General features: G+C 45.7%; 2 protein-coding genes across 2 annotated transcripts in view; one reads left to right on the forward strand and one right to left on the reverse strand.

Annotated features, from left to right (window-relative positions):
• Positions 1–17,526, forward strand: part of LOC131586022 (sterile alpha motif domain-containing protein 9-like) — a 248,996-nt gene that overhangs the window by 66,603 nt on the left and 164,867 nt on the right. The gene's annotated exons all lie outside the window — the stretch shown is intronic.
• The window catches only part of RHBDL3 (rhomboid like 3), a 56,165-nt gene that overhangs the window by 20,679 nt on the left and 17,960 nt on the right, over positions 1–17,526 (reverse strand). The window contains exon 3 of the mRNA XM_058852780.1: positions 13,250–13,333. Within this exon, the coding sequence (XP_058708763.1) occupies positions 13,250–13,333 (84 nt within the window). The remainder of the gene's footprint in view (positions 1–13,249; positions 13,334–17,526) is intronic.

Consider the following 17,526-nt stretch of genomic DNA (forward strand, 5'->3'; position numbering starts at 1 on the left):
CCTAATGGAGAACAAAAGTTGAACAGGCGCCGGGCACCGATCAGACACAGTGGAGTACAGGCTGCCTTGGCAAGGGAGGAGGTGGGAAGGAGGATGTGGCAGAGGATGCAGCCTGCCAGCAACAGGGCTGGCATGGCTCTGCAGCAAGCAGAACAGCTATAAAACACACCAGCCTCAGGCACGGGCTGCTTGCTTAGAGGCTGCAGTCCCCATGTGCGAGGATCTGGCTCCATCTCCTTCTGGTCTGAGCACCTTTGTCCTGCTGCTCGGCTCTCCCCAGCTGCTGGGCTGAGGAGGAGCTGTCTAACCTGAGGAGGGGGGGCCACAGCTCCTTTGCTGGAGTAGGGCTGTCTGCCTTTGGTCAAAGCAGCAGCCCCTCTTTAAGGAGCTGCTGGGGGGCAAGTGGATTCACAAAACAAGATAAACCAAGTGACCTGTGGACAGTAAGAGCTGCGCACTCTCTCCTGTTCTCTGCCAAAGGTTGTCCTGCCCTTGTGAGGTGGCCTGGATGTAGCTCCCTGACAGATGGCTCCCAGAGCCAAAGGTAGATTTCATCAGCTGTTTACTGTTAAACAAAGGCTTAATATTAATCCCTGGAGAAGTTAACTCCCCTACTCCAGCTCACTCTGATGCTTTGAGTTAACAGATCAAACACTAAAACCAACCCCAAAAGTCAGGGCTTCTGCACTCAGGCTCAGCTCTGATGAGTTTTGGCTCTTGCTGTGACTCTCAGGCCAGCCTATTTGTGGTGCCCAATCCCAGACACACATACCCAGGAAATAAAGTATTATTAGCACAATACCTGGGATGACCTTTCTCAAGGGGAATTTGTAGGACCTGGGAGATGAGTCATTCAGTGAATGGATCTAAGACCTGCAATCCCACAGACACTGCTTTGTTCATCCCTGTTTCCGAAAAACGTTTGACCTGACCAACATCTTACTTAACTGCACCACTTCAACTGATCCTGATATTTAAAATGTCAGAATCTATTTTGTCTAGGACAAAACCATTTGCTCCTTGAAGGCTTAAGTACCTCTCTACTTTGAGGGCCAGGGTCAGCACCCAAAGTGTGGGACTCTCCCCATGCCATACGATTATTGACTTTGTAGGAAAGACCAAGGGCTGCAGCCCCAGGGAACACAGCTATTCTTTCAAAGGGCAGAAGAGATACAGAGCTGAAGCACACAGGCCCCCAGAGAACAAAAGAGCTGCTGAGATCACAAACCACTTTTCCCAGACTTTGTTCTGCTTTAAAGCCTTCCAAAAAGCATTTTGTAACCAAGAACAGAAATTACACAACCACTTCAGAGCTTCAAACCAGCCCACAAGGAAACATTTCAGAAGTCTGAAATGACTTCAGACTCACTAGTGCTGGAGCCGATACATCCTGTCACTCAGGATGTTGCTGTTACTGGCTGCTGGCTTCCAAAGGCACAGCTGAAGCTGTATCTGTCTGGTGGCTACCAGGGAATCTGCTTCTTTCTCACACCAATAGGCACAGCATTCCCCCTTCAGCTCATTGAAGTCTTGCTGCTTGCTCCACAGAAATCAAAGCAGTGGCAGAAGGTAGCTGGTGTTTCCTATAGTGTAATTTGGCTATCGAGTCTCTTCTCCTCTTCCACGTTATTATATATAATTATTTTTTGGCACTATGTTAATGATAATAATTAGAAAAAAGTTTGAAGTAAAACAGTGGATCTGAACAATATGAGCGTAAGAGACAAACAATGAACAACTAACGTCTGAACTCAAATACTTCAGAGCACGGCCAGAGCACAGGTTCCACAACCTGGAGCAGAATGTTTTACTGCCAGCCCCAGCTGGTAAGGAAGTCATCTTATTTATTTTTAAACAATTCTTTTAATTGTATAACATTTCTCTATAAAAAGCATACAAAAATCTCATCTGTCACCACTCAAAATCCACACCAATACCCCAAACTGCTTCAAACCCTTTTTCTGGTATCACAGCTATACACAAAAATCAAGGTGTTGAGCAAATCCTGCATATCCTGTGTCCCTACACATGGCAAATCACAGCATCACAGAATGTGCCCAGTTAGAACAGACCCATCAGGATCGAGTCTTCCATGCTCCATACAGCTCCTGGCCCAATGCAGGATAGCCCAAGAATCCCATCATGTGCCCAAGAGCATTGTCCGAATGTTTCTTGAACTCAAACAGGCCCAGTGCTGTGACAACAGCCCTAAGGAGCCTGTTCCAGTGCACAACCACCCTTAGATATCCAACCTAAACCTCTACCCAACTCAGCTCTAGCTGTTTTCTTGAGTTCTGTCACTGGTCATAAGAGCAAAGAGATCAAAACCTGCCCCTTCACTGCCTCTCATGAGGATACTGAAGACCACAGTGAGGTTTCTCCTCAGTCTCCTCCAGGCTGAGCAAACCAAATGACCTCACACAGCTTCCCCTCAAGACTCTGCATCATCCTTGGATGCTCTCTCACAGCTTCATGTCTTTTTCATAAGGTGACACCCAAAACTACGCACAACACTCCAGGTGACACACCAGTGCAAAAACATGTGACAGCAGACTCAAAACACTCAGCTCCATCAATTATAAAAGAGGCAACTGACCTTTGCTAGCCGCTTCATGCATTTATCCATGACGATCTCCTTTGGGGCCAGCTGTCCCACAAGTCCAGCTGAGCATCAGGGTCTCACCCGAGGACAGACAGGGCCTGGAGGCAGCAACAGGGCTGTGCTGAGCCTGGCTCCAGCCCCACGGGGAGCAAAGCTCCCACAGCACAGGCACCACGGTGCCTTCCCTCAGTGCAGCTCCTTCTGCCTGTCCAGGGACAGGCAGACAAGTGATCAGGGATGAGGAAGCCGTTTGCCCCCCCTCGTCCCCCCAGACACTAACGGCAATTTCATGCAAGGTTTCCTCCGCATTTCAATGACAATCGCCCTTAACTCCCTTGATCCTCAACCAGGCTCTTAAGCAAAAATGTAAATATGTTAATGACCGTAGCAGCCATCTGACCCAGGATCTTAATTCCCTGGCCCACAACAAGCTGCTTTTCTCCTGTTTCTTCCTTATATTTGAGGAGACACTCACAAATGAAAGGTCCCACAGCAAAACTACAAGACAAAAGTAAGATGAGGGGGCCTCACAAACTGTGATGAAAAGAGGAAATTCAGTTGAGGAAAGAAAATAAAATCTCAAATTGTTTCTCTTCTTTAATTAAAGACACATCAGCCACGGTTGAGTGAGCAAGTAGGGTGGAGGCTGGTGCTGCAGACAGACAATGAGTATCTTGGGAAAACTCAGACATTTCACAGAGTGCAGCCAGCTGCTCCTCTCCCCATGGCAAACAGCCCTCAGGGGCATCAGAGCAGCTGGAGAGTCAACAGCTGAACTGGGCACAACAGGAGGATCCTTGGCTGGCTTCAGGATTGCAGGAACAGTTTGCTACTACCCATAGTTTCCTCATTGAAGGGCTTTGTCTCAACATCACCAAAGCCACAGTTGTCTTTCCAATGGGCAAGGCTCCAAGCAACTTCATCTAATTTGGAAATTGGCCTTGAGTTGGACCAGTTCCTTAAAATCTGAATCATTCTAAGGTCTGGTTGTGTCTTCGCTTTTGGGAGAGACTGGCCTGGCAGTATCAGGCCTCCTGGCACTCACCCCAGCTCTGCTCCAGACTAGGAGATTCTGCAAAGAAGTTGCCCTGAGCTTTAGCTTCTCCTCCCTATTATATAGAAATGGCAACTCCCGATTCATTTCCCACCAGAAAGGAGCTCTCAATAATTGGCCTGTTTCTTATTTACATGTAGGCCCTTTTCCACTGGAAAGGGAGAGTCAATTGCATGCAACATCTTTTCATCTCCCAGTATTTCAGAAACCACGCTGAGCTTTGCTGGATAGAATTCAGATTTTAGGTGGCATAGTCTCTGCAATCTAGGGATGCTTAATGATCCTGCTCTCTCTTCCAGAGTTGAGAAGTGCATGTGAGAAGCCCTGATCCAACAGAGAGGAAGGCCAGCCAGAGGTAAGTGCATATTCCTCCGCCCTGAAATCTAGCTTCCCACCACTTAAAGTCACCTCATCTGAGCTGCCTGAACACATGTGGTGAAACATTACTGCTGGCACACTCGCCTCCCCCGTAAATAATGAATTTACTCACCACTGCCCAGACAATATAAAGTGATTAAGGGCTGTCCAGCAGTACTTTTAGGGCATGCTAGATTGCTTTGACCTGAGGTGAACCCGAGGGCTGGGAACATCACCGAGCTCTCAAAAGCCAGATTGCTTTTAAGTACAGGGGTTATTTCCTCACCAAGCAGTGCTCCCAAACACACCTGCTCCCCAAGAAAGCTGCAATGAGAGCATGGAGCTGCCCAGCTCAGCACTCACTAGACCAGGAGGCACTCCACAGAAGAGGTCCTGTCACCTGGATTTGGGCAAGTGTGTCTCTGCATGCAGCACATGGCAAAGTGGAGATGGAGGGGGCTGGTGTAAGATTTCCTTTTCCTTGAGGAGCAGAATAGCCTGAAAGACTGGGTTCATGAGCTAGTTGGTCAATCTATAGAGGCATTTCTGTTCTAATTTATTTCTCCTACTGTCTTAGGCATAAAGACAAGGAAGGGACCTACATTACTACCATCTGTTGCTACCTTCTGCAGAAGCACTTCATCTAAAGAGACAGTGGAAGCACAGATCCGACAAGAATGAGAGAATCAGAAGATTCAGGAGTGTGCCACTACTCAGTTCTGAGGCAGACAGGAAAAAGGGCTTGGAGCCAGATTTGATTCTTGGTATTGCCAAGATACTGGAGTGAGCCCACAGACTTGTGTGGTGTTGTGACCTCTGCATCTATAGGGCACAGGCACCACACCTGTGTTCATGTGATCCAGCACAGTGAGGGCTGTGCAGAACTCAGAGTGTGGCTGGATGATGGCTACAATGGCAAAGGGCAGTTGCCAAGCCACCAGGCCAAGCAACACAGGGACACTGTGAACAGAGATGGCCTTCTGGGGTGCTTTCAGGTGCAGAAACCTATCAAACTTTCCAAAGCCAGTGTCCACTGGACACCACACTGAACTTCTTGACTCTACAGAGGTCACACCTCCATAACCTCCATAGGCCAAGCAAATCCTACACTTGGAGACCCCAAATCCTACAATTTCTGACCCACAGCTTGCAGGGGAAGATTATCATGCTCAGCCAAGTACCCAAACTCATGTTTCTGTCTCCATGCTCATTTTTTAATGCAACTCTCTTCCTTATACATCCTCTCCTTTGGGTTTCTTGCTGCAAGTCCTTGCTAAGACACTAAGAGAAGACAGAGCTGGGAGGCACTCACAGGACCCAATGAGTGGGGTTTCAGTCCTTGGCCACATCAACATCTCACCACTCTGAGCGATCCCACTGCCTCTCTCCCAGTCAGCCTCCTGGCAGAATACTTGCAGAAATCAGCCTCTAGTCTCAGATGGGGAATTACAGACAGTGTTCAAGCCACCTGGAACTAAATTATTCAAAATTTACCACTGTGCAGGCTTTGAAACCAGAGCCACTCCCCAGAAAGAAGCCAGGGTGAATAGAAGCTCCATTACCAGCAGCACTGAGAGGGAAGGAGATGCAGCACTGAAAGTGAGGGAGATAATTACATGATTAACGAGACAGCATGGGTGGCAGGAGATGCCCTCCATTATGCCACAAAGCTTAATGCAAAGAGACATGTTTATAGACTGAACCTTCTCCAGCTCTGATTCTTCCTGTTTTATTATTTATGGCAGTGCATTAAGACTAATGGAAAGAAGCTGAGGCACTCTAAAAAGTTGCAGGTGGGTTTTTTTAGGTGAAAATATTATTTTTAATCTTGATCCAGCATTGGCCACTTTGCACATTCCTACATGGGTAGTAGTCTCAGCTGCAGTAACAGGCTGGGCAGGCTGTGACCCAGACTGGTGAATCACGTATCCAACAGCACCAGCCCAAGCTCTGGTGCTATCTCTCATTCCTGAGATTGTGGACAAGATGAAGCCAACAAGAGATCACCTAGGGATTGGTGTGCCCAAACTCACCTGAACAGTTAAAATCTTTTCTTAAATCCTGAGGCAAGGGGTTTATAACTTTGCAGACCTGCTTGTCAGCACTGGTCCAAACATTCTTAATGTATGAATGCCCAGTCTCTTGCTCCCCCTTTTGAATTCCTCCAGTTTTTAGGCCTCCACAATCTCCTGAAGCAATGAATTCTAGAGTCTAGATAAAACAAATCCCACTTTTCATCTGGATGTGTAAGGCATTAAATATCAAAAGCTGAAAACAGCAACATCCATAGTATCATAAGATACATGATATTTTCATTCACCACATAATTATTGTTTATATGGTTTTAGACATGTCTGACTGGAAAAATCTCAAAATTCTCTATTAATATTAATTACATCTCTCAGGGCTTCTACATCATGAGGGGACATAATATGTAAGTTACTTCATTCAGATCCAAAATGCAACACTCTGGGTGAAATGCTGCATTGATTTAGATTACATAACTCACCAGAAGACATAAACATGCACAGTCAGTCTCATAACTGAGAGACAGACAAGCTCTAATCACTACTGCTACAAAGAAAATAATAATGAAAAACCAAAGCAAACCAGAAACTGATACACAACCGTGAGAAGAGCTGTTCAGTGGAGGCTGTATTTCAGGCCAAGTTCCTGCAGTCAGATCACTGCTTACCCCTGGGTCAACTAATCATACAAAAGATTTCTGTAAAACTCACTGCTATGGATAAGGTCTCCTGTCACAGCTGCATCTATGCTAGTACAGATCAGGCAGATGAGTCTTCTCATTCAAAACAGGTTTTTGGCCTGATATTACCTGGAAAAAGTTGGTGATATCAGTGTGAAAGAGTCAGGGGAGTTGAAATGTTTCTGTTCTGTATGTGGACAAAAGCCCAATGAATTATCTCTATCACATGATGATGCACTTTCTGTCGCAGCAGTAACTCTGGAGAGTGTTACACAGCAGCTGCTGAAGTTAGTTTTGAATCAGCAGGTCAAGGTAACTTTCATCCAAAAGGTTTTAAAAAGTCATTACAAATACTGATTTTCTGCAAGTCTGGGAAAACTGGAAGAACATCAAGATCTGCTTGCTCCCCTTCTTCCAGATTTGAATCAGCAGTACAGCCCTTCCAACCATGTCTCCAAAATTCCTGTGCAATCACAGTGACAGACATGCACCCTGCTCCCTAAACTGCCCAGCCAGAATTTAATGGGATACAGCAGGTCTTGTTGGTCTAACAGCAAAACCACAGCAAAGGAACAAATTACTGATATTGAGTAATGCACACTTGAAGGAGGACAGGTCTAATACCAGTCAGAACGGACCATAAAAAACAGAATATGTCCAGTTGATATTATGTGAATGAGAACATAAACAGGGTGCAGATCATAAGCCAAGGTCACTGATATGACTAATTTCTGCAGGGCATCTGACATCACCAGACAACCCTGAGTCTGACGATTTACTGTGACATAAACTCAGGCTATCACACATTCAACATGCTGAAATCTGACTATTTGACAGGTCTCAAAAATAAATCTAAGCCAGAGAGCCACCATCACATGGCAATGTTACTAATGGGGTCCCATGAGAATTCATTCTTCCTCCTACAGAATTCTCATTAGTGACTTTGGAGTACACTAAGGAAAAGTCTGTATCATGCTCATGATGAGTTAAATCAGCAACTTACTAAGTGTGAGCAAGGTCTTTTGGTAAGTCAGGGTACGGTCAAACAATATATATTATATTTAAAATAAACAGAAAGCCATCTGGACAGGAGCCAACAATGCCAGCTAATGTACAGAGTGGGGAATGCCATCTTCAGCAGCAGCCACTCCTGGCAGAGGAAAAAAATCCCTTGCTCATTATAGTGAGGGCTCTCAAGGTAACACTGCCTGCAAAAAAAGGAACTATGACCTGCAGGTTTGTAAATGAGGTGACATTACCTCTTTGGCACTTTTTGCTGGTACAGTCTGACTGGCTGCACTGACAGGCTCAATTCATTACCTTATGAAAGGGAAGGTTAAGCAATGACTTGATCGCTGTTCAGAGGAACAGAAATTTGGCAGTACAGGAATCTTCACCATGACAGAGGTATAATCATATCTAGGGGCTAGAAGTCAAACTGGACAGTACCTTAGATTAGAGTAAGTTGATTATTTTTACTATTAACAAGTGAGGCATCTCACTAACATCACCAGAAGTTTTACAATTGAATTGCAAGTTCTCCTAGGAGATGAGGTATAGTTGAGGTGAAGCAAAAGATCACTCAGAAAACATTCTTGTCTGCATTAGGAGAGACTAGATGATCTCAACAGCTTTCTGACCTGACAGAAAGCTATTAGGTTTCAGAAAATCTCAAGTTAAACAGATGCATTTAAAGCTCCAGCTAACAAGTGCCATAGCACATGTGTAGCCAAAATTGCCTACCTGTACTGGAATTCAAACCACACTTCTGGTTAGAGAACAACCATAGAGCAAAACTCCTGCTAAACAGACTGGGAAAGGTATTTAACTCATATTGGTCTCTTACAATTGGCTTTGCTCTGTCATGGGGACTACAAGCTACCAAGGAAACTCTGATTTCCAAGCTAAACTGGAGCAGAAGTTTAAGTCAGACTTGTGAAGAGGAGACAAAGATATCACATGATTACCTGCAATGCCTTGTAGGCACTGGCACTACCCTGTGAGGACATAACCATCTCAAAGGTACTGCAGACAGGCTGGTTCCAAAAGCAGCCTTGAGCAGGGAGCATTAATTATTCTCTAACTTCTACCATTTAAACACTTGAGAGCAAGAAATCCTGACTTGCATCTTTCCAGGGTGATCACAGGAGTTAGAGCTGCAGGAAGGAGCCAGACTGCTGGAAGCTGTGGTGGTTTGCATTGTTTCTTAGGTGATCTATCCAAATCATTCCTGGATGACACCCAGACTGCAGGTTCCCTGCATTGAACTGCAATAGTAATTTTTGCAGTGTTTGCACTTCACCAGTGTCTGCTATGTCAAATATGCTTTGGTTTAAGACTAGAAGAGATTTGTCCAAATGCCAAAGTTGTAAAACCACAGATCAGAAAAATCAAGCTGCATTTTGGATTCCTATATGCTCTTACTGGATACAAAGGACAGTGTTTCCAGAGTTCTCTCTGCTGTAAGTTTTCAAACAGAAAGAAAATGCATCTGACATTTTAAAGCAAATCAAAGACTAAAACTCCTCAACAGGAATGCAACTAAATTCATAGGAAGAAGTGCTGTTTGAGCAGAGTTCCCAATCCAAGCCTTGCTGGAGCAGAAACTTCTGTCTGCAGCTGACAAGATCCAGGGCTGGCCTGGAGCTAATTGTGCCCTGCCAGGTTCAATGTCTCTGTGGGGCACAAGCACAATAAATGGGGAATCTCTTTTACACACTCACCAGCCTAACAACAAACCACAGTAGGGTTTGAAATCCCACTTTGAGACAGTTATCAGGGGAAAGAGTCCTTCTCAGAGAATTGACAAATCCTTCCAGAGCCTGGGTCTTTGGGAGGGAATCTGGGAGTCCCGCCAGACTGTATCAGGGGCTCCTTTTTAGCCTCATGAGACAGAAGTGGATGGTCATTTCTCAGCCTCCCACAAAAAGAGAGCTTGTCCTGTCAGTTGAACCTGCACACACACACACACACACACACACACAGACCCCCTCTCCTTGCCTGTCTCCACCTCATTTCTTCCTCCTTTACTGAGCTGATCAGATTTCCCACAGGCACAGGGCACACACAAGCTTTCAGAGCACCTGCTTCCTCCAAGCCTATCCACTCTTCCCAAGCTCTAATACTCCCTTTTTATTTGACCAGACCGGCCTGAATGCAGTTTAACCATTCAAAGCTGAAGCCCACCATGGGCACCCACAGGCCAACAGACCTCCCACTTTGTTTTCCTGCCACACTGCAGCAGAGACCTGCTCCTCCAATATGGTGGGGTGATGTCTGCACACTGCTGGCACTGTGGGAACTGCAGGGGACCAGGTGCTCAGCAAGCTGGGAAATTTTTGGCAGAGGCTGTGATCTATATTTCCTGTGTCTGCATCCAAAGCACAGGGTCGTGGCTGCATTGAGACCCAGAAACAACAAGCCCTGGCTAATACAATTCATAAGCTCTTTTTCCTGGGGAACACTTAAAACACATATTGGAGTGCAGAGATAGCTTGACAAAACTGATACAGCCTCCAAGTAGATGATTTAAAAGAAGGAAGCAGAGAACACAGGCAACAACCATAATTACAGAGCCAGTATAATTAAGAGAATTCATGTTATGTTCCTCAGGAATGAGGAAATCCAAACAACCTCCCAAAGAGTCACCTGAGAACTGCAACTACTGCAAACAAAGGGGAAACAAGCCAGGAGGGAGAGACAGAAAGACCAGACTGAAGAGGAAGGTCAGGAAATTGTAATACTCTTCCTGTTCATGCATCATGCTGCATCTCCAGGAAGTGAGGGGGGAAAGAAATCTTCACATCTGCAGAGTAACTAGAGAGACAAATCCACCTGAAACAGTCCCACCAGGCTTCCACTGAGGATTAATTTGCTCATCAGCTGGGGCCAGTTTCTAGAAGAGCATCCTCACAGAGCACACTGCAGACTGCTGAGCTTTGGATGGCCACAGAGAAGGGAGTGCAAAGACACAAAAGGAGGACTGAGGAAGGGGCAGGGGGAGAGGGCAGCCCAGACTGGCTGAGGGGAAGCCCAGATGAATGGAGAAAGGAAAGCAGGGAGGTGAATGAGCAAGAGGTGATGAATGGTAGGGAGGGCATGGAACTTTTACACAGGGCAGAGAGCAAAGACAGACCTTGAATGGGGAAGACTGAAAGATGCCGCTTGAATGGAAGGGGAAAGAGGGAGTAGAAATGAGTCAGGGAGAGAGCTGAGCAGCACAAAGTGAAATAGTGCAGACAGAACAGCTTCCCACATGGACTTGACAAGGCCTTAGAGAGACAGACAAGTAACACAGCATGAACTTTAATCCAGGAGCAGAAAAACTGCCTTGAGCAGACAGTGCTACCATCGTCTGTCCCTGTATAATTCCTCCACTATTGGGCACCTCCTTTGCTCCCTGCCAACAAATTCTCATGAACCCACAGCAAATCAAACAGCAGCCACCAAAGGTCAGACTGCCCCCATCAAAGGGAGCTGTAGTAAAACTGAACCAGTGACATGGAAACAGCCGATAGGATAAAGCACCAGGATAATTACAAGCAGCAGCCGAAGAGATGCAAGTGTAACACTGCTCCAAGGGCAGGACAAGATGCAGTTTATATGCATGATATTGTTTATTTGCAGGGCTTTTGTCACACTTACAAGGCAAGGATATATTTTTTCAAAACAAAACTTTACCAAGCAAAGAGATCTTCTGAGATTTCAGTCATGCCAAGACTTTGCTGAGAATTTGCCTTAGATTTGAATATTGATTGTTTAGAAGTTCCTTCAGATTCTAAAAAGCCAAAGCACTGGACATTGCCATTTTCAAAACATTTCCTTAAAAACTGTCATTTACATTCCTATTCAGAGTGCCCAGATGGTTCAGCTCAAATGAAATGAAATATTTTGCTTGAAAATAAAAAAGCAGTGTTTTCCCCGCCTTTTGGTGAATTTCAAGCAAAACTCTCTGTATTATTATTCATCCACCTCTTCCCTTTGCACAGCTGGGGAAAACAAAGCATTTTCAAAGGGCACCTTATTACTTGAACCTCACTAGCAGAGCTGAAAACTGGATGCCCTCCCATCCTTTTTTGGGTGGTCAGTGTCTCTGTTTCCTCCTAGATCCCCCTGTGTGAACATGCGCCAAAGCCATTTTCCTAATGCAAAGCAAAAGACACAGTGACTCAGCTTAAAAGGGATAGTGAAAGGCCTTAAATCATAGTATTTCACTTCATATTTGTTAGGAACAACCTTTTAAAATCTAATTCAGTGTCTGGAGCAAATGTTTTGCTTGCTTATAAATAGACCCCACTAACACATAAGTTAAAATGAGAGGTCATAGAAATGCAGTAGAAGGTAGGACACTCTCTGCAAAGACAAACACAATGGAAAGAACCCAAATTTAAACAGAAGACTTGACCCTACTCTGCCTTTTCAACACATCAGGGAAGTCAAACATACTTTTAAAGGGTTGCTAGAGGAACCATGAGGGGCCCATCTGCGCCCCAACTTGAAAATCTGTTCTGCCCCTTTCTTTTTTGATGTTCCTTTCACCAAACAAACATAACAATACCAATGTGGGTAATTTCAGGCAAAAAATGTGAATGTCCTGGAATCAGAGCACAAGCAGCATCTCATCTGAGAAAACACATAAGGATTTCTTTCCCTGCTCCATGTCCTGCCAAAGAAAGAACAAAGGAATTCCTCAGAAATCCAGGCTGGATCATCAATCCCTCTCAGAAAGGTCCAAAAATATGAGAACAGAGACTTGGGATCTGGCTGTTAGCAATCAGGTCTCTAAGACATAGTACATTTTGAAAAATGGTAATTTGTGCTCTTTATGATTCACTTCACAAAGAATTCCACTCTTGAACTGGGAAACAGGCAAAGTAATTCACCCAAGTAATTACCAAATTACAAATCACCAAAGTAATTTGCAGAGACAAAGTTACTCACCCAAGGATGCAAGAGGCTTAAAATACTACTGTAGCTGAACTTCCTGTATGACACACTCCATGACACACTACTGTATTGCTACCTAATAACTAACTAATAAAAATTTTAAATTTCCAAATACTAGAGGGGGGATTTTGAAGGATGGAGTAAGATGGAGTAAAGGTCGAAGCATCTCCATGAAGCACATTAAGCTTGGTGATATCCACAAGCAACAAGGAAAAATCTCCAAGTGAGAGTTTCTCCTTGAAGCAGCAGGGAGATGAAGACATGGATGTGGGTGTGTGCAGGCACACACAGAGCAGGGGCAGGGGGACAGAAAGGCTGCTCTGCCAAAGCTCACAAGCTTGAACATTGCAGCTTCACAGGCCAGTTGAGCCCATGAAGAGCCATTACTGCAAACAGAAGAGAGTTTTGAGTTTCCATCTGCCAGCCTGGGCACAGGGAGATCACATTACATGAAGCGTTGGGGGGAAGGGAGAGAAAATATGAATCATTCTCAATCCAGTAAGAGGAGCGAGAACTGTGCAGCTGCTGCAGTGCAAGCAAGTCCTACCAGCACTAGCTATTGCTTTGGGTCAAGAGATCATACCATTTCAGCCTGCTTCCTGACTGCTGCTCCATCCCAGCTGCTTTCCTCTTGCTTTAGTGCCTGCCTGCAGGAACAGCTACCTTTCTGGAAAAAATCCAAACACAAGGAGGAGAGTTACATGTGCCTGAGGGAAGTGACATGACATGGCTGGTCATTGCTTAGTCTAGAAGCATTTGAGCTTTTGAGCATTTGAGCAGAGTCAATTTGAGCTACTGACAAAACAATTGATAAATACACACGTACACACTATGCAGGGGAAGGATTTACTCATATGGGACAGCCAGATGCTCAGGCACCTGAGGTACCTGGAATCTGCATCTTAGGGAAGCTGGCAGCTCTTACATCTCAATCAGGCATGATCAGGCACTTGCAGTGCCTGAGATCTGACAAGTTTTCCTCCTTCCAGGAAGTGCTGCTGTAGCACTCGTGCTGGCAGGGACCAAAACAGCCCTCCTCTATTCCATCCCATATCCAGCCTGGGTATTCCAGTTTTTTCCTGCTTCCCAAATGACAGTGTCCCATATCAGACAGCCAAAGCAATGCCACTACCACAGGCTGGTCAATCTTCTTATGCAAATGAAATCAGGGTAATTGGGACAGTTACAATGAGTCCCTGACAATGTTTGCCTTTGTGCACATCACTGGCAAATACAGACAGAGCTGCTTTCTAAGGATGGGGTGAGGGGAGACCTGCAGCCAGGGACAGCAGCTCAGCTTCTCACGGGATGATGAAGAAGCAAGTGCTGTTTAAACACAAGAATGCTTCCAAAAATGTCGACCTGATAGCAAGGAAAGAGGCAGATGCTGCAAATAAAAGTCACTTGCTGCAAGTCTCAGAAATACTCAGGGAAGCATAGCCACTGTGGCAGGTCCATGGAGCTGTCCCTCTGCATTCTAGCCCTCATTCCACAGACAGAACACTTCCAGAACATTCATCCCACTAAGGATCTCAGCCCACAAGAGTCAGAGCTCCCACCAGAGCCACAACTGGACATGGCACCCCAGCCAGAGCAATTGCTGACAATCTCCAGGCTGCAAGAGCACAGTGGCTGGTCAGGCTCAGTCATCCCTGCAGTGACAGCTTTGCCTCAGCCCCATGAATCTCATAATATAAGATCTACTTTTGTTGTAGCCCTCCAGGGCCCATTGCAGCAGCAGTGGAAGAAACCTAAACAAAAAGCAATGGCCCCCTGAAATCCTGTCATGCAAACAAGACTCTTCCCACCCATTGCCAAAAGGCCTGAATGGAAAGGGACTGAACACCCCCCACCCACCCCTGCCTGGTGGTCTTTTTGTCTCATGACCTTCCCCACACAAACACAACCCCACAACAATCAGACAGGCAACATAATGCGCCTGTTCTGGCTTTCCCAGCCCTTCAAGGCAAGCTGGGGAGGGAAGGGGGGAGAGCTGGGGAGAGCTGAAAGGAGCTGGGGATGAAGAACAGATAGGATGGGAAAAGAAATACCAAGGAGTTTTTATTTCTACTTGTACAGTCCCATGAACCGGGATAAAAATAGTTTTAATGAAAGAAACAAAAGAAATATAATCTCAAATGGCTTAGAAGGGAAATGGAAATACCAGCCAGTGAAATTTTCATACAAAAATAAATAAATAAATCCAACAATGCTTCTAAATACTGTGAACATCTTTTGACATCCCCTTCAAAAAGCCAACAAAATTGAGCCCTTTGGTGCAAACTTTGCGGGTTTTACTTGGCTATCTTTGAGATTTAGAGTCTGAGATGAATTAGATACAAAGGTTTCCCTCTAGACTGCGAGAAAACTTTTTTGCAACTGCTGTAACTGTAGAAACCCTCCCTGGTGTGATAGCTTCAAAGCACAGAAAGTTTCTGCCAGTCTGTCCTGAATATGGAAAAAGAGAGTCATCACCTGTGCTACAGACAGCCAGCAGCAGTTGCGCCTGCAGGCCCCAGGCTGCCCTTGCAAGGTAACAGATACCTTTTGGTTACTGGAGGACACGTTATCACCTTTGGGAAAGAGCAACAAGGGTTTCCAAGGGCTTCCCAGGAGCAGACCAGGAGACCAACCAGGTAAGGGGAAACTCCTAACCTTCTGAAATGCCATGGGATACTCCCATACTCCCTGCACAGACACAGGAAAAAATACAGATTCCATGGGAAAGCAAACCTGATAAAAGAAAATTAAATATAATATCTCAGAACCTGCATTCAGTGAGTTTAGCAGGGCCCTCAGCTATGCTTCAGGGCACTGGAAACGCATACCAAGTACCTTTACAGGGCAAGGAGGTTGCACTTTTGACAAAAGCTGAGATCTGTGGCCCATGAAATCCTGGCAGCTGAAGCAGTAGCAGAAAGCAAAACCACGGGAAAGCACTTGTGTGATTTACAGACACATTAACCACCTGGGGAGCATGACATGGTAAGAAATGACATCTCAACTCCCCCTGCCAGCACTCTACTACTCTGTTAGAATTATCACTGCCTAGATTAAAGCCCTGTGACCACACCGTGGTCCACACCCGACCAGATGTGAAATCACCTGCATGGGATGGAGCAGCTGATGTAAGCAGACAGAAAGTCTCCTCGAAGGCCATGTGCAGCAGCTGGGTTCAAAAGGCCCCTCCCAAACCCACAGCAGACCACATCTGGCCCAATGAACTGGTCAGAGGTCATGGAGCTGACACTGACACTTGCCCACATCCAGATATGAACAGGAGTAACTGGAAGAGCAGCAGCACCAAGCTTGCACACAGCAAACTTCCCACAGCAAGGATACTGTCTCCAGCCAATCCACTCCAGCCTCAATTCTCCATGGAAAGATCCCATCAGCACTGTGCTAAGAGACAGTCTCTCAGGCAGGACATTAACAATTAATGATAGCGAAGATGACGGAGGAAGGGGCAGATGGAGAACAGATATAACCAGGCTCTGCTCATCACACTGACTCAGAGGAGCTGGACAGGAGATACAGACAGGATTTTTAGTTTTGGTTACCCTCAGTAAAGCATTACACATCAGAATGCTTGGGCCAACTAGAAAGCCCGTGGCCATCACCCTCTACTCTCAGTATTTCTATGCTAGAAAATCTCACTGCATAGAAAAATGTTAATTGTAGCAAGTAAGGAAGTACAACTTGGTTGCTTAGCTGAGATTAATTCCTGTCCGATTTTATTGCATGAAAAAATATATATTACACATTAGTCTTTATTATGTCAGTTAAAATTATATGGCCATTTTAATTGACCAGTATTGCTTGCTCCAGTTCTCAACTCTACAGAGTTTGGAGGCAGCTAAAGTAAAAATTGTTTCAAAAACTGCCACCTGGTGTCACCAGAAGAAGCAGATCCTGGTGAGTGGTTTCTCAGTTCACTCTTCCCAGGCCTTGTGGTCCTGGTCTCAGACAAGCTGAAGTGAGAATCCCTCCTACACTAAGGAACATTCTAGATAACTTTGATCTGTGGTGGGGGGCTGATGGGGAAGGTGAAAAATTTCTTGAGGTTATTTTCAGCCCTCCACATTTCCCTGTTCCTTCCCCCTTGAGCCCCATGAGCTGTGTGCAGGGCTGTGAGCTTAGGCAGCACAAGCAACAGCAGCCAGAGCTCAGGGGCACCAGAGCTCGGTGGCAGAGAGCTGATGGTTACAGTGACCTGTCCACAGTGCAATGCTGCCTTCTGCAGCCCCGAGGAGTCACTGGGACCCAAAGCTGTCAAATACCTTCAGCTGCCACTGAATTCATGGACTTGAGAAAAGACTCAAGACAATCTTATTTGGGAGACCAAGCCTCCAGAAGAAAAGCAGCTGAGGTTTGCCTACACACTCGCTGACATCCTTCAAGGAAACACAGCAGGTTTCTTACAAGTTGAAAGATGTGTTTATACTAACCCAGAGCAGGCTGCAGAACCCTGCAAACACAACTAGCCAGCTTCAGAGCCAAGACATCATAACCATGCATCCCTGCTTGCCTCTGTTTTTTTCAAATGCCACAATGAGAGAAAGAAATGCCATGGATGTGTGCCACCCACAGTCTCAGCCTCTCCACACTGGTACTTCACCCTGGTTCTATTCCTACTGCCCACACAGCAAATCTGGCTTTTTCAACAGCCTTCTCAGAAGCACAGCAAACCACGGTCATTTCCTCAGGCTGCAAAACTGACACACTGTTCAGTCTAACCCTGGCACACATCCCTGGAGAACAGACCAGGCAGAGGTGGATACAGGACCCACAGAGCAGCACATTATGACAGCAGTGCTAGACTTTCCACAGCCAAACTCTTCCGTGCTGAAATCACCAGTA

The sequence above is a fragment of the Poecile atricapillus genome, chromosome 17 (assembly GCF_030490865.1).
Source record: "Poecile atricapillus isolate bPoeAtr1 chromosome 17, bPoeAtr1.hap1, whole genome shotgun sequence".
Taxonomy (NCBI): domain Eukaryota; kingdom Metazoa; phylum Chordata; class Aves; order Passeriformes; family Paridae; genus Poecile; species Poecile atricapillus.